At 48.8% G+C, this 22,943-nt stretch overlaps 1 protein-coding gene across 2 annotated transcripts in view; it reads right to left on the reverse strand.

Annotated features, from left to right (window-relative positions):
* Positions 1 to 22,943, reverse strand: part of CRMP1 (collapsin response mediator protein 1) — a 68,487-nt gene that overhangs the window by 9,406 nt on the left and 36,138 nt on the right. For both annotated transcript variants that reach the window (XM_060011808.1, XM_060011809.1), the window contains exons 5-11: positions 20,680 to 20,741; positions 18,689 to 18,769; positions 13,114 to 13,182; positions 11,705 to 11,825; positions 8,907 to 9,063; positions 5,876 to 6,017; positions 5,037 to 5,207 (exon numbers count right to left, since the gene is read on the reverse strand). In XM_060011808.1, the coding sequence (XP_059867791.1) occupies positions 5,037 to 5,207; positions 5,876 to 6,017; positions 8,907 to 9,063; positions 11,705 to 11,825; positions 13,114 to 13,182; positions 18,689 to 18,769; positions 20,680 to 20,741 (803 nt within the window). The remainder of the gene's footprint in view (positions 1 to 5,036; positions 5,208 to 5,875; positions 6,018 to 8,906; positions 9,064 to 11,704; positions 11,826 to 13,113; positions 13,183 to 18,688; positions 18,770 to 20,679; positions 20,742 to 22,943) is intronic.

The raw sequence follows: 22,943 nt of genomic DNA on the forward strand, positions 1-22,943 counted from the left end.
ATCTCTCCCTTTGTTTGTCCTGTGTATTGCCAATACTGTGTATTACCAAACTTCCCTGTCTGTCCTCTGCCTTCTGATCTCATAAAGTATTAATTATCATTTGCTGCAATGTAGAGGGGTTTTTTTTCTTGGTTTAATTTGTATGTAGTCAGTGGTCAAACAGACCAATCTTCTCCTTTGTATTTTCTAGGTTTTGTGTCTTGCTCAGAAAGGTCTTCTCCCCTTCAAAATGATCATTTTAAAAAATGTGTTTTATTCTAGTCCTTTTATAACTTTATTTTATTTCAATCTTCAACCCATTTTGAATTAGTTTTGAATTAGTTTTGTGGTCAAGAGTACAGCAGCCGCCTAGCCCTATGAGCCGGGTATTCAAACACAATTGGTTGAATAACTGTCTGTGTAATTTTAACAGTCTCCTTTGTTGAAACCAAACTCTCATATATGCGGTCGGTCTATTGCCTGGCTCTCTTTTCTCTTCTGCTAATACCAATCTGCCTCAATCATTGTAGCTTTATAATATGCTTTAATAACTGGGATGATTAGCGCTCTCTTTAGTTTTCGTTTTCTTAGAAATGTTTTGGCTAATCTCAAATTGTCTATCTAGGAACTCTGTTTTTCTAGTTAAAAAACAATTCCATTCCATTTTCTGATGCGATGACTTCAACTTTATAAATTAGAAAGAACTGATATTTTTACTCTGTTGAATGTTTTTAGCATAAAAGGACTTGCGCTTATGGAACTCTTTAGTTTTAGATTGTTATTAGAAACAGGGTTTTGATTTCCATTCTGTTTTTCAAAGTGCTCTTTAATTATCTCATAGAAAAGGTATCAATTCTTTATATTGATTTGGAATCAGCTGATGGATTCTCTTATTGTTTTTGATGGTTTTTAGGTGCGTACTCAGGGCTTCGATGCTGATTTTTTACAAACAGCTGCTAATACCATGCTTTAGACTCTTTGTGGCCGCTGCCTCCCAGGCCCCAGGCAGAAGATCTGTTTTCAGTTTTAACATCTGCTCATCTAGCACTTCCTGAGTCACCCTGAAGTGACCCCGCTAGGCAGTAATTTACAATTTTGCTGAAGCCCAAGTGTCCATTGTAAATACTGAAAGGCAGTGCAAGAAGCAAATCACTTACCTCGCAGTCAAAACTAGACAACTGCCCAACTCATTCAGCCCAGCATGGTCTGTTAGTTGTCTTCTTAGAGGAAGGACACATTACACGCCACAGTGGCATTCCTCAATTGGGGAATTCTTATGAGGCTCAGGTTATACTACCCACACATGTCACATTCTACATTTCACAACTACATGGAGTTTTTGGCTGTTGTTGTTTGTTTAATTTTTCTATTTCTGTCCACACCGCATGGCTTGTGGGATCTCAGTTCCCCGACCAGGGTCCTACCAGGGATCGAACCCGCGCCCTTGGCAGTGAGAGCACAGAGTCCTAACCACTGGACTGCCAGGGAAGTCCCACAACCACATAGAGTTTTAAAAGCGAATTGTTTCTTGCGTCTCCCTCCCACCCTCCCTATCCCACGGGGATATATGTACATGTATAGCTGATTCACTTTGTTATAAAGCAGAAACTAACACACCATTGTAAAGCAATTATACTCCAATAAAGATGTTAAAAAAAATAAATAAAAGCTAATTGTTTTATTTCTAAAGGTACTTACGAACAATGTAAAAACTCAAATAATACAAAAGACTATGATTTAAAAAACTGTTGTGTCTCCCATCCTGGAGCCCCAGTTCCCCAGTACCTCTCCCAGGAAGCAACTACTGTTCCTCAGTCTTTTATGTCCTATAAAAGATAGCCTGGGGCTTCCCTGGTGGCACAGGGGTTGAGAGTCCGCCTGCCGATGCAGGGGACACGGGTTCGTGCCCCGGTCCGGGAAGATCCCACATGCCGCGGAGCGGCTGGGCCTGTGAGCCATGGCCGCTGAGCCTGCGCGTCCGGAGCGCAGAGGCCACAGCAGTGAGAGGCCTGCTACGGCAGAAAAAAAAAAAAAAAAGATAGCCTGACACTGATGAGTGGATAAGCGTGGTATATGTTTATATCCATCAATGGATTAACGTGGTTTATCCAAGCAGTGGAAGACTATTCAACCACAAAAAGGAATGGATTGATACCTACTACAGTGTGGGGGGGCCTCCAAAACATGATACCAGGTAAACAGAAACAGAAACAAAAGGCCACATACTGTGTGATGCCATTTACAGGAAATGCCCTGAATAAACAAATCCAGAAAGAAAGCAGATTTGTGGTTGACAGGGGCCTGGGGAGGAGGAATGGGGAATAACTGCTGATGGGTACTGGGTTTCTTTCTGAGGGGGTGAAAACGTTCTGGAATTAGTAGCGGTGATTGTACGACTTTCTCAGTATACTAAACACACTGCTGCACTGTACATTTTAAAATGGTGAAATTTATGTCACGTGAATTACATCTAAACAAAGACTGTAAAAAAACGAGGTAGTCTCTGGATATACAAGCATGTATGTGACCTATGGGGTGATACTTTTAAGCAAATACTTTTCCCACGAAGATATGAAAGAATAAAAATTGTGTTCTTTTTACAGAAAAGTAGATTTAAATTTTTAATCACCGATCAAGATATAAGAAATGATTTTCACTGTCAAAAGGAATGTTTTTAAAACTGAAAAAATAGGGCTTCCCTGGTGGCGCAGTGGTTGAGAGTCCGCCTGCCGATGCAGGGGACGCGGGTTCGTGCCCCGGTCCGGGAAGATCCCACATGCCGCGGAGCGGCTGGGCCCGTGAGCCATGGCCGCTGAGCCTGCGCATCCGGAGCCTGTGCTCCGCAACGGGAGAGGCCATAACAGCGAGAGGCCCGCGTACCACACAAAAAAAAAAAAACTGAAAAAATAAAACCAACCTCTAAGACAGCATTTTTCGATCCATGTTCTGAAAAACATTTGTTTCTTGTACTATGTGAATTGCATTGCTTTAAACAGAGAAAATGGAACAGAAAAAATGCTGTGGCCAACTGGTCTCATGGCATCCTGAATTGTCCTCTTCTTATTATGAAAATAATTCAAATCTGGCTTGGGACAGAGAGGGCACGCTTTTCAAGTATAGCGAATCTGAAACATTCCTTCTCACATGGGTAATCTCAGGTCTGTGACTTATTATTATAGGTTCAATTGTCCCCAAAAAGGTATGTTGAAGTCTTCACCCCCAGTACTTCAGAATGTGACTGTATTTGGAAATAGGGTCATTGCAGATGTAATTAGTTAAGATGAGGTCACACTGGGGTAGAGTGGGCGCTAAATCCAATGACTGGTGTCCTTATAAGATGATAAGACATAGGGAGACAGCCAGAGATCGGAGTGACGCATCTACAGACCAAGGATGGCCAGCGACACCAAAAGCCAGGAGAAAGGCATGGAACAGATTCTCTCCAAGAGCCTTCAGGGGAGCCCGGCCCTGCTGACATCTTGATTTCAGACTTCAGGCCTCCGGAACTGTGAGAAAGTCAATTTCTGTTGTTTCAAGCCACCAGTTTGTGGTACTTTGTGACAGCAGCCCCAGGAGACTCATACACGTATCCTCTCTCTGTCCATTTTCTTACTTATTCATAAATAATAACATACCTAACTTAGAAGATTATTGTATTAAGTGAGATGATGTATGGAAAATGTAAGCACAGAGTAACTACAAGATAATATTTGATAATATTTGGAATTTGATAACAGTTGGAACCCCTGCTCCTTGACCCAGTGTCCTCTTCTTCCCTGGACCACAACGGCCTTGTGAGCTGACCCCACTGGGGGGCAGCGTGCCTCTCCTGCCTTCCCAGAGCCCACCTGGTCTGTGCACATCACCGCGTCCATAGTAATTAAAACGGAGTCGTGTGTCTGCTGGGCGGTGAGTGTGGAGAACAGCATACACCTTTCTCCAGGGGAGGCTACCTCAGGCTCATTTCCTCCTGACCTGTCCCCAGGGAGGGGGGTGAGGGAAGCCAGCCTGTCATCAGGGAGCTCTGGTTATGTTAAGAATGACGACTGGTTGATAAGCTGGACAGACCTCTCTGTCCCCAGGCCATGGGTCTTGTGGCCGAGGGGGACCTGGGGGCCACACTCATGAGCTGCTACAAGTGGTCCTTGTCACTTTCTCTTGAGGCTTCCTTGTGCCTGGTGTTCTGTCCCCATGCACGTGGTCTCGCCCCTCACCAGCGAGTGACCACTGGGCTGGGGAATGGCAGCCGAGGGGGGTGAGGACTCCCATCGCAGACTGATGCTGTGTGCACATGCTCTGCCTCCCAGCCCACGCCCTGTAACAGACTTTGGTGAACCAGGGACCAGGCTGAGGACTCTGTGTCTTGTGAGTGTGAACATTGATCTGGACCCAAGACTGCTGCTGACCATGCAGAGTGGGTCTGAAGCAAGCACTCAGGGAGGGAAAGATGTCCTGTGTCTCTCTGCATCCTTAGAGGTTTGATGGATGAGTGAAGAAATCAAGGGCATGTAAGACACGAAGGGCAGAGAAAACCCACACCCATAAGCTTGGGGCTTGGAGCCCGGGAGAGTGTGCACGAGTCAGTCCAATCCTTTCCTTTGATGACTGTGAGCCCGGCCCCAAACTGAAGTGGGTTTCTGATATAGCAGATCAGACCCTCTCCAGCTTGATAGGTAAATTGGAGAAAGAATCTTGGACCTTATGCGTCCCCTCTCTGAGCCTGATGGCTTGCTCCATGGAATTAGGAGCAGAGTCAGTTGTTTAAGAATGCATGCATCTGTACACAGGAGCCCCAGAGAGAGAGAGAGAGAGAGAGCGAGATAGAGAGAGACGCGGGAGAGACACATGCAAGAACAGCTTAGTTGAGCCTGCTCCAAACCCTTCTCCCAATCTCTCCAACTGGAGGAGAAATCTGAAAGACCGAGTCATGCCAGATATCAGATCACATTCTAGTTGGAAAATTCGTTAAGTCATTTTTAACCAGAGGCTTCTAAAATGATTGCAGAGCAAGAATTGCTCACCCAAGCCAGGAGTGTCACTGATAAACCAGGACTTACCGACTTGTGACTCTTGGCCGTTATGGTCTTCACCTTGTCAGGGTCCCAGATGACCACGTCGGCGTCTGAGCCCACGGCAATCCGCCCTTTTCTGGGGTACAGGTTAAAGATCTTGGCTGCATTCGTGCTGGTAACAGCAACAAACTGGTTCTCATCCATCTTGCCAGTAGCCTGAAGACAAGATCCATTGGTGAAAAGAGCATCTCATAACAGGACCAGAAGGGGCAGACAGGCACAGATCGAAACCAGCCAACAGGAGTCCTTACAAGGACTCTGGAGTTTTCTCCTCTCCCTGCTGAAACCAGGCCACCCTGAAAGAGTGCCAGAGGCCTGGCTTCATCAGAGCGGAAACGTAATTAACCGTTCAGAGGTGTGATGACATTTCCACAACGGCCACCCTGACATCTGGTCGGTTTCATTGGGCCCAAGTTTAACAGAAAATAAAAATCTACTGTTTCCAAGTGAGTGATCAAGGTGTGACCCGGGGATTCCTTACGCAACAGGAAGCCTCCATACCCACTCTCAACCCTAAACCCGAACACACACAGTTTACAAAGTCATCTTTACGTGGACAAAGATGTGGTTCAAAACAAAACAGAACACTTTCATCCTCAAAGACTAAAGGACAGCTGCTGTCACATCTGCAAATGCAAAGGACACCACAGGACTTGCGCTGCGTTCTTAAGGGTCACGTGTTTTCCGTGTGCCCTCCTAGTGCATTCTGCTTCTGCCTCAAAGTAAGAAGGGAATTTTAAGAACCAGAAGTGCATAATGCATGGCTTTGATGGGCAGGAGGGGTGTTTCTAGAATATTCCAGGAGGGAGACGGTGCCGCCTTACCACTGCCTTGTCCCAGACCACGGTCATCCGCTCCTCTATCCCGTTGACGCCCTCAGGGATCAGAGTGAAGTTGTCCTTGCCCACCGCCTTCTGGGCAGTGCTGTAGGGACAGTGGCCGCTGCCTGTGACCTGCAGGTCTCCACTGGCAAAGACAGAACAGGGTGGGGTTCAGACCTGAGCTCATGGTGAGGAGCGGACCCTGACTTCAGACGCCCAAGGAGGCTGTGAAACTCAAACCCCACAGAGATCTGGGGCACATCACAGGCCTTACTGAGTGACACCGGAAGGCCCTGTGGCCTTTGGTGTCTTGTTGAAGACGGGAAAGAGGCCTGTGCATCGGGAGAGGGTCCTGTTCGAGTGTGGGCTCCAGCTGGTCCAGGTAAGGCTCTCCGGGTCAGCCTCCTCCTGCCCTAAAACGCTCTGATCCTGGGGCAGTGGGTCTGTTCTTTCACCCCCCAGAGAGCCCACAAGGCCTCAAGATGCTGCAGGCATCTGTGAGGAGAGACTTGCTGAGAACAGAAGATGCTAGAGGCCAACAGAGTGACTCTGCTTCCATGCATCTCACTAGACCCGTGAACAGCCCCTGATGCAATCTGACTTTGCAAATCCAGCAGGTCTGCTTTTAAATCCCAGAACTGCCACCTCCTGGCCCGGCTAGTCACTCCTTTTCTTCATGCGTAAAATGGAAAAGAGAATGGAACCTTCCATCCCGGATCACCCTGAGGAGACAATGAGCTACTTGCCTGGCGCACGGCAGGCGCCAAAGATGCCAATTCCCTCGCTCCTCTCTCCATCCTCCACCTCTTCTCTTTAAAATCGAGTGCTCGGTGAATTTTATGCTACGTGAATTGTATCTCAATGTTTAAAAAAGAAGAAAAAAAGCTGAGTGGAGCCAATGAATGAATGGATGAGTGACTGAATGAATATATAAATAAGTGAGTGAATAAAACCCAGCCTCCAGCACGTGCCTGTGTGTCTCACAGAGTCACGGATGTTCGTGCTGGAAGGATGGTCATGTCCCTGGCCTCGTGTCTCCGCCAGGTCACGTGGGAAACCATAATGTGCTGACCTTGGTCTCCCTCTGTGAGGCTGTTGATGTAAGGTCTGGCTAATGTTTCTGTGCTGTGCCGGGAGGACAAAATGCTATTCATTGGTTGTAGCAAAGTGACACAAGCTCACTGGGTTTGCTCTTCTGTCACACAGGCTTTGGAGAGAAAATACTCTGGGGCTATATGATGAGCCCCTAACTGGCATCTGAATTAATGGAATAAGTGGAGCTTTATTTTGTGATTTTCAGCGAGGGGCCAGCCTCCATTTCGGGGCCCCAGGGCATGTTAGCAATCATGTAGACGTACAGAAATATATGTGGATGTGACATTCACTCATTTATTCAACAAAGGTGTGTTGCACACTTCCTGTGTCTGGCATGGTCTTAGGCAATGGGGATGCATCTATAAGCAGAAAGAGACAAATTCCTGTGTTCATTAGCTGACATTCCAGTGCAGGGTGAGCGGGGGGCGGGAGTCAGGAACATACAGTCAGGAGAATGAGAGTTAGGGTGAGTGGGGGGGTGATGGGGTAGCGCTGGGACTGCCGATTTTAAGAAGATGATCAGAACTATCTCACTGAGAAGAAATCTTCCAGCAAAGATCTGAAGTTGGCAAAGAGCAAACCGCAAGATGACGAAGAAAAGAGTGCTAGGCAGGGGTAGGGTGAGTGCAAGGGCCCTGTGGCACCATCCTGCCTGGGGTCTAGTTAGCGCGACACCAGTGGGATGGACCGAGGGAGCCAAGGGGGGAAGAGGACCAGGCGAGGTTAGTGAGGAGCGAGGGCAAGATCAGGCTCAGCCTTGAGGGACATTGTGGGAACTTGTGTTTCTCTTTGAGAGGAAAGGACCCTGGAGGTCTTCTGGCAGAGGGCTGGCTTGGTCTGATTTCGGTTTTAAAATATCTGAGTGTCTTTTGAGAACAGATTGTGATGCGATAAGGGTGTGGAAGGGGCAGTATGGAAATAGAGAGCCTTGTCAGGAGGTGAGAAATGATGGCCCTTGAGCCAGGATGGCTGCAGCCAAGGGGGCGAGAAGCGGCCAGATGCCATGGCCTTTGGTCCGTGTCCTGCCGTCTCCCGAGATGGGCAAGACTGTGGGAGCAGCAGCTTCACGGGGGAAGATGGGGGGTTTGTTTTGGACTTGGAGCTGCCCACCAGCCATCGGGCTGCAGACGCCAGGTGTGTCATGGGCTGCTGCAGCATTTAGGGAAAAGGAGAACACACCCTCACCACCTTACAGTCCTTTCTGATTAGAAGTCCCACCTTATTCTCGCCCCTCAGGAAAACTCTTATGCATCCCCTGGCTCTGGGCCTGATGTCACTTCCTCCAGAAAGCCTTCCAAGCTTGCATCTCCGCTTCCAGAGCAGCCTGCACACCTCACCGCTTAGCCTTCTCCCATGGCCTTAATTGTTCCTCCCTCACACTGGCTGATGGCAGAGAAGGGGTTAAAGTAGCTGTGCGCCTACTGTGTGCAGGAAGCAGAGTGTAACGCAGTGGCCGCCGTGAGCTCTGAATTCCAGGCCTTTTACCTACGCCGTCTCACACCCGCCTCTGCAGTAGGTACTGTATTCTCCCCACTTTGCCGATGCGTCAGCTGAGACACAGACATTACAGGTTATGTGACATGGCCAGGGTGACACAGCCCATTAGGGGTTGAGGCAGGATTAGGGTCCTGGTCTCACGTTCCTAATTCTGGGTGTTTCCCAACACACCACAGTGCCAGGCACACAGAAGGTGCTTAAATACCGCTGAATGAGTGGGAGGTGACCTATAGACATGAATGGAGCGGTTACTGACTCAAAGGCCCAAAGGCCTGCTGTAAACAGCCCGGGGTTTTGTCCTGAGGTCTCCCGGGCAGCCAACCCAAGGCCCCCTCCCAAGTGTGTCTGAACCAGCTGCGATTTCCTATCCTTCAACCCTCCGCTCCCAAAAGTCCTGCCCCGCTGCCCAGGCCCACGAGCCCGTCACCCCCGGGGCTCTCACCAGGCCAGCAGGGAGGTCAGGTAGTCGGGCGTGGTAGGGTCCGGGCTCAGGGGAGGGGAGGTCACGAAGGCCGCCGCCTTGGCCCAGTTCTTGCTCCAGTAATGGGTACCATCCGTCCCCAGACTGGCAGCGATGGGCTCGCCGAAAACGACGGGGCCTTGGGAGGCAAACACAAACACGCGTGGTTGAGAGTGAATGGTCTCTCATGGGAGATGCGGGCGCAGGAAAGTAGAATCTCGAGGCTGGAGAATGAGACTGGGGATAAGTCGCCCATCCTTCCCCCAGGCTCCACCACACACACACACTCCCCCAGAGCCCCAGCTCCTCGGCCACCAGGCACTCAGTGCCCTGCTGTCCTGCTCAGCAACCTTCTGGACTGTGAATGCTTTTAGTATTTGGATTTGACTATTTTTGACTATTATCTCTTTTTACGATGCTCAACCAAAGCACAGAGACCTGATGTCTCAGTTTGGATTCCGCCAAAAGCAGATCTTCAAATGAAAAATCGCGTTCAAGAGTTTTATTCGGAGGTGATTCCGGGAAACAACTCGGTGGGGACTGAGGAAGTGACACAAGGCAGAGACAGAAGCCAAGGAAAGATGAGTTGTCATGGCCTTGGGCATGCGCAGCTCAGTGCACTGGGGACCCCGGGAGCCTCAGAGCCATCCCACGCCACAGGAGCGAAGGGGCCAGGACGTGCGGCCACCAACCCACTACGGGAGGGCTCCTTTCTGAGCATTCGCTTTCATGAAAGTCCAGTTTGCCTTCCAGGGAGTGGGCCACATGTGTTTCTGCCGGAACAAAACCCCAGGGGCAAAGTCCCAAGTGAGAATCCCCGCAGCAGAGAGAGTGCCAAGGGGACGACGTGGGCCCAGGGTTCTGTGGCATCAGTCCGAGGCCACCCTGCTGACAAGCGAGAGGTAGGCTTTGGGTTCCAGCAGCCTGGCTCTGGGACGGCAACTCCCAACAGCACAGCGGTGCTGGGACTGCTCTGGACGGTTCTGCCCAAGACAGCAGCCACCAGCCTCACGTGGCCCTGGAGCGTAAGAAACAGGGCTAACGCGACTGAGGAGCCAACTGAAAAAGTGTACTTAACTTTACTTAAATTGAAATAGCCACGAGAGGGTGGTGGTCGCTTTATTTCTCGGCAGCTCCAGGACCTGCAGGCTTAGCTCGCCGGCACGCTTACCGCTGCTTCCAGATTCTTGTTACCTCTCTGAGCGGCAGTTTCCTCATCTGTAACCTGGGGCTGGTCCTCAGCAAGCTGTGCTAACCTAGATCACTCTCTGTACAATGCCTCTACTCGTCAGCTTGCCCTCAAAAATACTACAACTAGGTGTTTGGGGTTCACCGCTGCTCTGTCCCACACGGAAACCACCTGCCACGTGTGGCTTTCAGGCATTTGGTCTGAGTCGAGATGTGCTGTAAGGGTGAAATACACACTGGATTTCAAGGACGGTACAGAAAAATAATGCAAAATATCTTAATCCGTTTACACTGATTACACGTGGAATGAATATTCTGGATATATTAGGTGAAATAATATACATAATTAAAGATTTTTAAGAATAGAGCCACTTACACTTCCCATGAAGGGTTCCTGTAAGAAAGGAGGGGCATCCTGCATGCAGAGGGTGGTGGATGCAGTCAGGGCTGTGTGGCTGTTGTGGATTTCCACCCGGCTGCGCCCTCCGACCCAGAGCTGCCGGTCAACCTCATATGACTCCCAGAAAGTAGACGGGTGGACCTTGTCCGGGTGGTGAACATCCTTGGTGAATGTCCACAGGACGAAAGGATTCTAGTGACTGTCTTCGTGTGACGTGTGCTACCCGCTCTGTCATTCTCTCTCTCCCTCTCACCCTGAATTAGGGAAGGAAGGCTGCTTTGGGCAACCTTCATTCTCTATGTGGTGGGTGCTGGGGACTGTGGGCCTCAGTCAAGAAGGCCTGGGGACCACACTCGGGCGGTTCCTCTGAGTCTCCTGGGGAATGGCCACCACACAGGTCAGAGCCGCTCAGAGCACCAGTGGCGCCTGTGCCCCAGGGTCCTCAGGAGCCCTCGGGACCCGCCAAGGACTTGGCTGGAACTTCACACCTGTGAGCCCATCGGGTCCGTTTCGAGATGAAACAACAGTAGCTCAGAGAAGTTAAGTAGTGCGTCCAAGTCTTAGAGCTGGAGGCTGCCTTCCTGCCACACTCCCTTGATGTCCAGCACGGGGCTGTCCCCAGACCCTCTGGCTCTGGAAGAACACCTTCCTCCTTCCCAACCTGCAGCTGAGACTCTGTGTGGGCCCCACGGTGGAGCCTGGGTGCAGGCACCCGCTAAGAGGCCCTAGATAGGGGACCCAGGATGAAGGGCCCAGAGAGAGGACCAGAAAGGGGGCGGGCAGGGACCAAGAGCTGATGCAGCCCTGGCTCCATCACTTCTTTGATGTGAAACCCAGGGGAGAACTTGGAAGTCTTCACAGATCTTTAAGATACACGGTCTCATGTGACCCACAAGGAGGGGATAATTACCTTAGCTACAAATGGGGAAACCGAAGCTCAGACCTCTTACCCAAGGTCACACCCGGGGCCCATGGCACCCCAGGAATCAAACCTGAAAACGCCTGCACATCTTGTGCCTGCCCACCATCACAAGCTCCCTTTTCAACCTGGCCTACTGAGCCCAGGCTGCAGGCAACTGGCAGAATGTCTCTGCCCTGGGGAGTGGCTCCGTCAGTGAACTTGAGCCTGTTGGACACGCCCCTTCCTCACCCCGCAGCTTCCCGCAGGAGGCCCACGCGCTGGGCTGCGTACCCTTCTTCCTGGCCAGGGTGATGATGTCCGCCGCGCTCCTGCTCATCACCTTGGTGATGTACACAGGGCAGTTGATCCGACCCGCGATGGTGATGGCTCGGAACACGGCCTCGGCCTCCAGCTGCAGACACAGCAAATACATGGGTCACAGGAGGGAGAGGTGGGAGGCAGCACCCACCCTGAGTTCCTAGGGCCTCTCCCTGACCAGGTTCCTGTGATTCTCCTTAAGTGTGGTCAGAGGGAAATCTACTGCATCAAGAGAGGAAAATACTGTAGATTTTTCAAAAGGAAGGAAAAACTAAGAATGTATCTGGCTAGAGGGCTGGAAGGCAGAATTATGTTTTTCCTTTGCTTGGAAGTATTCTGCACGCTCTGTTAGAAGGAGATCGCCTAGGCAGTAGAGTCATCAAAAGGCCCATAAAGTGGTCGGTTACCTATAAAATGCCTGACATCAGGGAATACAGGTGTCCAACATGCATTCCTTCCTTCATTTGTTCAATAACCAAGTGAAACCACCTGCTGCTGGGTTTGGCCTCTGCCCCCGCTAGAGCAGACAGTAGGACCTGTGAGGTATTGTTTTAATTTCCGGTCTGCCGAGCTGCTAGTGGCTGGCAGGAAGCCACAGCCACGTGCCAGGAGTCCAGCCACACTCAGAAGGGTCCCCAGGCTGCTCACATGCCTGAAGGTGGTGGCAACGTCCACGTGCTATAAGGGTTTGTAGACACTGTCTCAGGTCTGTCCTGGTCTCACCAGGGACTGGGAACCCAGCTCGTGGGTGTGGAGCTCACGTCTGGAGCACTGGGCCCGATCGGGAACCTGCGGGTAAGGAGTCTGTGTACTCGTGTGTTGGGTCCCATGTCCGGCACAGGCTGGCCTAGAGCGGAGGTCCGGGAAGACTACTAATGATCTCATGAGACACCAGAAAATACTGGATGTCCGTCCTGTTCCATGCCCAACCTGCTTGCCTTCCTTCTACCCGCCGTGTCCCACCACACATGTGCCGTATCACTCCCAGGGGACTCGTCCCTTGTCGAGTCTTAGAGCACAGCGGATAGGAGGTCCGCGCAAGGGCAGTTGTTTTGAAGTCCTCTGCCTGGGACGTGGGGTTCCACTTTCCAGTCATCAAACACACCTTGTCCTCAGTAGGGATTCTGAAGTGTCCATAGGACTATGGTGTGAAGTTCCCGGGCCCTGGGAGAGGCAGAACCTTTCCCCGCTCCTCTGATCGACCTGCAGGCCCCAGGGCTCCCAAGCCCGAGGGCAGACCCGGAGAGGACCACACATGCTGGGGTGCTCACGCAGGGGAAATGAGACGGAGACGGGGGCTCTAGCCGGGCTGTTCCAGGTGGAACAGCATCGGGGTGAGCTCTCAGCTATGTCAGAGTCACACCCAGTGGAGGCTCCTTTACCTCTTCAGGTCTGCTCAGAGCGTGGCCCTCAGGACCCGTGATGCCCATCTCTAAGATCCGCTTTTGTTCCTACAAGACAAGAACGAATGAGTCAGTGATTACGGAATGTCAGAGCCGGGAGAGGCCAATCCTCCAGCCCCGTTAGACAGATGGGGCAGCTGAGCCCAGGACAGCGAGTGGTCTGCATGGGGTCTAACGGGCTGCGGCGATCCACAGCTTCTTTGCTCCCTCCACTACCCCTGCCCCGCTTCCCCCTTTGCAACCCTGGATATCCCCGTCCACACCTGCTCTATTCAACACCACGGGACCAGTGAGAGGAAGTAGGGTTATACGAAATTAGCCTTAAAGGCCACCCAGCGCTCTTCCAACTTCCAAGTCTCTGCTGCAGGGTAAGAGAGAAGGAAGATGAGTGGTGTTTGGGTATGACATGGATGCAGAAATCAAACTGGGCATCCAGCTCTGTAACCGACCGTCTCTGTCGGTTCTGAGCCTCAAGGTTCTCTTCTTTTTTTTAAAATTGAAGTGTAGCTGACCTACAATGTTGTGTTAGTTTCAGGTGTGCAGCAAAGTGATTCAGTTATACACACACACTCATATATATATTCCTTTCAGATATTTTTCCCTTACAGGTTTACAAAATATTGAGTAGTTCCCTGTGCTATACAGTTGGTCCTTGTTGGTTCTCTATTTTATATATAGTACTGTGTATATGTTAATCCCAAACTCCTAATTTATCCCTCCTCCGCTTCTCCTGTGGTAACCATAAGTTTGTTTTCTATGCCTGTGAGTCTGTTTCTGTTTTGTAAATAAGCTCATTTGTATCATTTTTTTAGATTCCACATATAAGCGATACCACATATTTGTCTCTGTCTCAGTATGATAATCTCTAGGTCCATCCATGTCACCGCAAATGGCATTATTTCATTAATCTTCTCTTCTTTACATTGGAAACAACAGCACCTACCCACCGGAGTTGCTATAATACATCACTGAGGTGGCAGATGTGAAATGCTCGCACGATACCTGGTGTATAGTAAGGGCTCGTTGATGGTCAGCCAGCTCTCATTTTCTCTACTGTAGTTTCCTCTTCCTGGTACCTGTCTTTCTAGCAGGACAACTCTACCTCAAGCTTATCATATAAATGAAACGGTTCCCTGAGCCATTGTAGCCCAGATACAAATCTATTTGCTCCAAGGCTCCAAGGTGCCCCCTCCTTAGGAATACTGTAGTATCTCAAAACTAATATTTTTACGTTGCCCAGGTGTCAGCTGTGCTGCTAATTTTAACTTCCGCAGTTTCTGTAACATCATTCTGGAACACAGCCCTACGGGGAGCCCCAGGCCCTAAACCATAAAACGATCATAATTTCAACTGCATTTATGGTTATTAAGCTCGAGTTTATTATAAGAACATAAGCTGGAAACAGTTTCAAGATCTAACAGCTGGGGTGGATTTAAGTAAAGAATGGAATAATGTCAGCTCTTGAAGATGGTGTTTACAAGGCATTTTTGTAAACTGTTCACAACAAGATTTATGATAGGGAGACATCCCTCTGGAAGATTATTTAAATGTCAGTTACTATTTCTGTTGGAAGGAAGGAAGGAAGGAGGAGAAAAAAGGAGGGAGGACAAAAGATGATGTAGTGGGGGAAAAACACAGATCACAGAAGACTAGAGTAGGGTTTCTAGTCAAAATTCATGGGCTGAGCACACACGTTATTTTTACTCCATCCTGAAACTCTGCTAAAGTGACAGAAATGGTACACAAGAACCAAGAGAATGCAGAGAAGATAAGAGAAACAAAATTTTGGAAGCTGGGAAGCAGATGTACAAAAGGTAACAGATTTATTGGAGCTGAGAAAACTCAATCTTAAGTTGGCAGCGAGGAAAGCTAAGAATTCCCTGATGTAAAGCTTAAGAACTGGGGACTCCAAACTCAACTTTTCACACACATTTGGTGGGATATAGGTTGGCACACCCTGGAAAACAGGGTAGCAGTAACTGTAAGACCTGAATATGTGCACACCCACGACCCAGAAATCCTCCTCCTACGTACTTACCAACAGAAATGGGAACATATGTTTAACAAAAGACTGAACAAGAATGTTTAAGGACGCTTTATACACAGTAATCCTAAATTTGAAACTATCCAAACATCTATCAACTGAAGAACAAATTGTGACCTATCACTGCAGTGGAATTCTACACCATGATGACAGAGAGAATACTATTGCTTCAGGTAACAATAGGGATGAATCTCACAAACCTATTGATCAAAAGAAGCCAGATGTAGGGCTTCCCTGGTGGCGCAGTGGTTGAGAGTCCGCCTGCCGATGCAGGGGACACGGGTTCGTGCCCCGGTCCGGGAGGATCCCACAGGCCGCGGAGCGGCTGGGCCCGTGAGCCATGGCCGCTGGGCCCGTGCGTCCGGAGCCTGTGCTCCGCAACGGGAGAGGCCACAACAGTGAGAGGCCTGCGTACCGCAAAAAAAAAAAAAAAAAAGAAGCTGGATGTAAAAGAGTACCTACTGTGTGGTTTCATGTTTATGAAGTTCAAAACCAGGCAAACCTATGATACATGTGTTGGGCAGCTTTTAAGAGGTTCGCAGTGAGCCTGCCTCTGCTTGCACGTGGGCTGGACCTGGCACCCTGCTTCCAATGAGCAGAACGCGAGGAAAGAGATGGGATGTCATTTCTGAGGTTAGGTTACAAAGGGACTCCCACTTCTCCCTTGCTCACCCTCTCCTGCTCTATCACTTGGAAGGAAACAGGTCACCATGCTGTAGCTGCCCATGTGGCAGAGAACCAAGGCGGCCTCTGTCTAACAGCCATCAAAGAATAAAGGACAACAGTGTGATAGCGTGCAAGGAACTGAATCCTAGAAGCAACCCTCTGAGTGGGAATCCTGCAACCCTCTGGAAAGGAATCCTGCCCCAGACCAGCCCTGAGATGACTGCAGCCCTGCCTGACACCTTCACGGCAGCCGGTGAGAGACCCTGAGCCCGAAAACCCAGCCAAGCCACACCTGGACTCCGGACCCACAGGACCATGACGTAGAAAACGTTTTTTGTTTGACGATGCTAAGTTTAGGGGGTAATTTGTTATGCAGCCACAGAGAACTGAAACAGATTTTGGTATTCAGAAGTAGGGTGCTGCCACAGCAATTAACTAAAAATGTGGGCGTGGCTTTGGGAGCGGGCAGTGAATGGAGGCTGGAAGAATTTCAAGGCATGTGTTAGAGAAAGCTGATCTCAAATGGACTGTTAGTAGAAATATGGACTTTGAGGACCTTGCTAGTGAGAGCTCAAAAGGAAATGAGGCGTCTGTTATTGAAAACTGGAGGAAGGGGAATCTTGTTATGTAGTAGCAGAAAGCTTGGCAACACTGTCACCTGTAGTGATGTGGCAAGGGGCAAATGTGTCTAATGAACTCAAGGATCTAGCTGAGGAGAGTCCCCAGCAAATTGTCAAGGTACTGCCTGGTTTCTTCTTGCTGCTCATAGTAAACAGTAAAATGTGAGAGGGACAGATAATTGAGGGTGTGCCCACAGATCCTCTCAATCAAGTTAAGGCCTCTAGGAAGCTCAAGGATGTACCTCTTGGCGGTCTGACCAGGAGGAGGGCTTATTGAAAAGAAATCTGTGGGTATCTTTTGTCTAATGGGGTGAATTCCAGCGAGATTCAGAGGAGGCCCACAAAGGTTTTGGGAAGATTATCTTAGCAAAACACCGGCAGCCTGGACTGGACGGGATAAGACATACAAAATGAATGGAGGCAGTTGGACTCCTAAAATTCTACTGTGCAGGAAGCAGGCTGAGAAAATTCCTCAGCTGCAAGCATGGGCTACCTTTCATGAAAAGGAAGGATGGGACCAATAGCCCAGAAGGTGGAGCCAAGAGCCATGGAGAATTATTCTCAGGCTTCGAGACCTAATCAAGGAACTGCCAACACTTGTCTAACTGGATTTCAGAACTGCTATGGACCAATGACTCCTGGTGTTTTCCACTGTCCCTTTTTCAATAGGAATGCCCACCCCACGACTATATGTCGTGTGTTGAGTGTGGGGGGGGGGGGGGAGAGATAACTTGCCTATTTTCTTCAAAGACCTACAGATTGTAGGGACTAGACCCAAGAAGCCTCATCCACACCTAGACCTGGCTTAGATGATTCCAGTCTTTGATGGTGTAATGAGGTGAGAGTTTGGAGGACCCTGGAAAGGAATGAACGTGTTTTGCATGTGAGAGGGCCATCAATCACTGGGGGGCCAGAGGAGAGGCTGGCAGACAACCTCTGATACGGCTCCCAGTGACCCTCATTTCCCGGCATTCATACCTTTGTACCATCCCATCTTTTGGGGTGAGGGCTGGATTTAGTGACCTCTTGCCAATGACCAGAATACTGCTGTGTGATGGTACTGAGTTGTTTTTTTTTATTTTGAATTTGAAAGAATTTCAATTTTACAGAAAAACTGCAAGAACACAAATAGTTAAGAAATAAAGACAATAGCTAACCTTAAGAGTGAAGCTTCAGATCTCACGCCCTTAACTGTCATGCTGCAATTCCACTGGGCTTTGGAACCAGATGGAACTGTATTCACATCCTGGCTCCGATGCCCCATGTAACAGTGGGCAAGTTATTACTATCTGAGCCTCAGTTTCCCTACCTAGGAAATGAGGATGTACATACTCCTTAGCATCACGCACGGCATTAACTACTTTCATTGGATGCATCCAAACCTTCCATATGCCTGATCTTGATTCGTGGCATCGTGATCAACCCTGCACTGGGACCAAGCAGCCATCCTTGACTTCCTCTCCTTCTTCCCCCATCCAATCAATCGGTGAGTCCTGTAGACTCTGCACCTTCCCTATCATATTCTTGCCTCTTCCACCTCCGCTCTGTCTCCTCTCTTCATTTCCTATGAGAATTGCTGGAGCAAAACCTAGCTGACTTTATTCTATTCCTATCAAATTATCCACTCTGTAACCAGAATGATCAAAATGGGTTCACGTCTCACGCTACCCAAAACTTCTGAATGGCTACAGCCTGTTACATGTCCGACATTGCTCGACACATACACGATATCATTTAATCCTCACAACCACACTGCAAGGCAGACGCTTCTAAATGAAGCACAGGAGCCTTCGTGGGGTAGAGCTCCTCGCCCAACGTCAGGAGGCCAGACTGGAACACCTGCTCCCGGCCTGAGCTCGTCCATTAGCCCCGCTCTCAAGTCGTGGAGGTGGATGAGCAACCCCAGCTTCCAAGCATTTTCTTTCAGATCCTTATTTGTTGCTCATGCAACCCCCCATGGTTCACAGGGCAGTAACATTACCCCCATTGTACAGGTGAGAAAATCGAGGTTCGCAAGGAGGAGGCGATTATGACCCGCCAAAGGCCACGCTGCCGATAGTGTGTGCGCGACTCACACCTGGAGTGCCTGACACGCCATCCGGTTCTTGGCTTGACCCTTCATTGTCCGGTGACCTGGCTGACCAATGCCTCCACCCCCTTTTCTCGTATCCTTTACAAGGAGAAGGAGACTGAGGCGGAAGGGGTGGAAACTCACATCACTCACCTGAGCTATCAAATCTCCATTTTCTGCGTGGACCAAGATCACAGCTCCCAGCCCCTTAAGGAAGGTGAAGGCTTCGTAGAGCTAAGGAGGGATAAAGGGGGGTTGGGGTGAGATAAAGATATCACAGCACGAGCATTTGCAGAGACTGCTCTTACTACTAACACACAGTCATCCACCTGCCAGGATGCTCCACCCACATCAATGGAATGCGTCGCTCAACAAGTAAGAACTGGAAAAGATTTTCCCTTGACCCTGACACCCTCCAGATCCAAGAGCAGAAAGTCTGGGTGGGGGAGAGGCGCACAGCTGATAAAAGTGACACCAAGGCGTGATTATAGCCACAATTATACCCACGCGAGCCTTTGCTTTCTTTGTGGCTTTGCTCCCCTGGAGCGTGACGTTGTTAACGGTGACAACTGCAGCTGAGAAGCTGTCTTCGGTTTTACTGAAATTGTATAACTAAACCTGCTATGCCTGTACCTTAGCCACCACCGATCATAGGACATGTGTACATCTTTACAAAAATTCCAACTCCTGTCATTTTATAGACCAATTGGGGTCGAGAGACCAAGTCCTCTAATAACCTGAATACTCAGATAACATGTATCCTGCCAAGCGTCACCTTATTTCGCCAATCCAGGCCCTGTCCACTGTCCAGTGCCCTCTTCCCACCTGTAAAGGATCTGCAATCAGACATTTGCACCTGCTGAGGACCAAAGCCACAGGTTCCCTCCCCAGGGACTCCTGAATCTCAACTTTGCCCTCCTTGCATATAAGATAACGCCTCCCTTGTCCAGGATGTGTGCTTTCAGATGTAGACAGCAGGTGGGGGAGGCACTTGGAGGCATGAAGCACTTTTGAGGACCCACACCCAAAGTCTGCTCAACTCCGACTCTAACCAGGGCTTCAGTGAAACAGACATTAGAATGAAACAGGTGAAAATTTCAATCACACTAGAGAGACACATGCTATTGTTTCCATGAAACTGAACAAACTTCTAGCCTTTTGGTTTCCAGGCCATCTCGGGGTAAGTTATATTATGCAACTCCAAGGGTCTATTTTGAAAGGTAAGACATGGGTGCTTCTTCCATTGCACATGAGACCCCACGGGGATAATGAAAACCAGCTTATTAACACTCGTATGCCTGCTGTGTGCCAGGCACTGCCCTAGAGCTTTACTTGTATTAAATCACTTAATCCTCCGACATCTTCTCTGAGGCAAGTGCCATGAAGGGCCTAAAGCACAGAGAGGTTAGGAAATCTGCCCCAGGCTGCACAGCAAAGTCAGGGCTTGCTGCCAAGCAGCCCGGCTCCAGCAGCCGTGCCCTTTGCCACCACACTGTCCCACCTTTTTAACAAGCAGAGGGCAGGGCAATAATAACAAAACCAAACCAAGAGTCCCAGTGGTGTAAGAAGGCCAGGTGCCTGATAAATTGTACCCCCTACACCTGTACTCCTTAGACCACCTTCTTCCTTGACTCATCTCATCCACAGAACAGCTGTTGGAGGTTGTTAGGGCCAGAGATGATCACGTCGTATAGATGAGAAAACTGAGAAAGGACGTGACTTGCAATTGGCTGGAGGGACAGCCAGGGCTCTCCTCCAGGTCAGAGCTAAGGTAATGGTCCCCAAACTCACTTGAGCCCCAGAATCAGCTGCAGAGGTTTAAGAAAGTACAGACTCCTGAACCTTACCCCCAAGCATATGTGATGCAACATGAGTCTGTATTTAGTGAGCTCTTTAGATGAGGCTGAAGATGAGCCGAGTTCGGGAACCACCAAGCAGGGGATCCCTGCTCCACGCCACTCGTACAGGCAGAAAGGAATGCAGGTCCAGGGAAGGGCGATGACTGACAGCTCAGCGTCAGAACCAGGACTTGAACCCAGAGCCCTCCCTGGCCCGCTCTGACATCTCCCCTGCCCTGTGCCGCTTTGCCTGACAAGGCAGGCCTATTCCTGCCCAAGGGAGGCGGGGGGTGTGCAAGGACCTACCTGGCTGTCGGACATTTGGTAGAGATCCTTATAGGCCATGTAGACTTGGAAGGAATTGACACCTGTTTCAAGATAAAAAAGAGAGTAGAAAAATGCATTTAAGAGGAAAGGACATGTCTTTCCAGTAAATCGATAAGCACTGCACAGGGTGGTAACAACCAAGACAGAAGGGTGCCACCAGAATTCACAGCAGGGGCACCTAAGCCAGCCTGGGGGTGCGGGTGAGGGTCCGAGGAGGGCTCCAGGGAAGGTGACATGTCAGCTGAGTCTGAAGGAGAAGGAAGAGGAGGGGGGAAAGGAAGAAGGGGAGGGGGAGGAGCCGGGGGAAGGCAATTATCTGGGCTGAGAGGGATGGGTATGCATGGCAAGGACAGCAAGGAGGATAAAAAGACATTAGGTATGCGGGTACTGGAAAGTGTCCTGCGGCTGAGCAAAAAGGAGCATGTGCTTAAAAAAAAAAAAAAAATCACTTTTTTTTATTACGGTAAAATACACAAAACAAAATTTACCATCATAACCGTTTTTAAAGTGTACAATTCAGTGGCATTTAGAGCATTCACCATGTTGTACAGCCATCACTATTATCTCATAGAACATGTGCTTTTAAAGCAAGGGAATGACACGATCAGACTTTGTCTCAGAAGGACAGTTCTGGAAGGAGGATGGGTGTGCAGAACAGCAGGGAGAAACGGAGAAATAGAGTTGGAGGATGCTGAAGGCAAAAGGGACGGGTGGGCTGAGGCTCTGAGCGGGAGGATGCAAAAAGGTTGAAATGACAGGACTTATTGTGCAGCCAGCGGGGAGCAGAGGAGGTGGGGGGAGGACTGTTTCTTAATATGCCTTCAAGTGGTTGAGGACAGGGACCACATCTTATGTATTATTTCATCTTGCACATCCACAACATGTGCTGTGCCATTAATGTTTGTGGATGGAATCAGGAATCCTTTGGATAAGAAAAAGAAGAAATTCAGGCAAAAGTACTAAATGAGATTGAGACTTCTTTTACACTAAGCAACAGTGAAGACAAGCCAAAAATCGTTTCTGGTCTAGAAAACCTTGGCAACAAAAATTTCTTTTCCCAAAAGATTAAGAAAAATTAAAAGAAAAAATAATATTCAGAGATTAACATAAAAGTATCAGTCTCTATTTAATCAAGTATACTTACATACAAAAACAAAAACCCAGTTATAAACACAGACACAGAAGAACCATCACTGGGTAAAACAGGTAAATCCACAGTGAGAGGTAAATTCATAGCCTTAAATGCCTCATTATTTTTTGAAGGAGAGAGGGAGCATACATCAACTGAGTAAGCTTCTATGATAAGAATCTTTAAAAGAAGAAAATGGAAATTCACCAGAAATTAGAAGTAAACAATACAAATAAAAGCAGAAATAATGAATTGGCAGAATTGATAAATATGCCCTAGAACTGGTTCTTGTGGGTGGGTGGATGGGGTAAAGCTATCTCAGATTAGAAGCTTTCCTCCAAATCATGATAGATTTGACTTGTTATAAATGGAAACTTTCTGTAAGTTATTTCTTAAAAATTCAAAATAAAAAGCAAACAACCAACATGGTGAACATATCTGCAACAAATTTAACAAAGGTTTTTTTAAAAAAACCTCTTATTTAGGGCTTCCCTGGTGGCACAGTGGTTGAGAGTCCGCCTGCCGATGCAGGGGACACAGGTTCGTGCCCCGGTCCGGGAGGATCCCACATGCCGCGGAGCGGCTAGGCCCGTGAGCCATGGCCGCTGAGCCTGTGTGTCCGGAGCCTGTGCTCCGCAATAGGAGAGGCCACAACAATGAGAGGTCTGCATACCGCAAAAAAACAAAACAAAAAACAAACAAAAAAAACCCCCCAAAAACCTCTTATTTAAAAAACACCAGACAGTGGTTACTTTTGGGGGGAGGAAGGAGTTGTGGCTACAATGGGGGGCCATGAGGCGTTTGTTGGGGGTCTTTGTTTGGGGCAAAGTTCTATTTCTTACCTGGAAAGGGTAATCTCATAATTCACAAAGCCACATTTTTTCCTTGTGTGGTTTTCTGTATGTTTTGTTTTATATTTAAAAATGCTTAAAATAAAAACAATGAAGCAAAAAAGGCAAACAGAATTTTTAGCCAGTTTTTTTTAAATGCCTAACAAATAAAGGTGAGAATAAGATTTGGTCTCATTTGGAATCAAAGTAATTCAGATGAAAACCTCAGTACTGTACCACTACCATACGACCCAGCAATTCCACTACTGGGCATATACTCTGAG

The sequence above is a fragment of the Delphinus delphis genome, chromosome 5, assembly GCF_949987515.2.
Source record: "Delphinus delphis chromosome 5, mDelDel1.2, whole genome shotgun sequence".
Taxonomy (NCBI): Eukaryota; Metazoa; Chordata; class Mammalia; order Artiodactyla; family Delphinidae; genus Delphinus; species Delphinus delphis.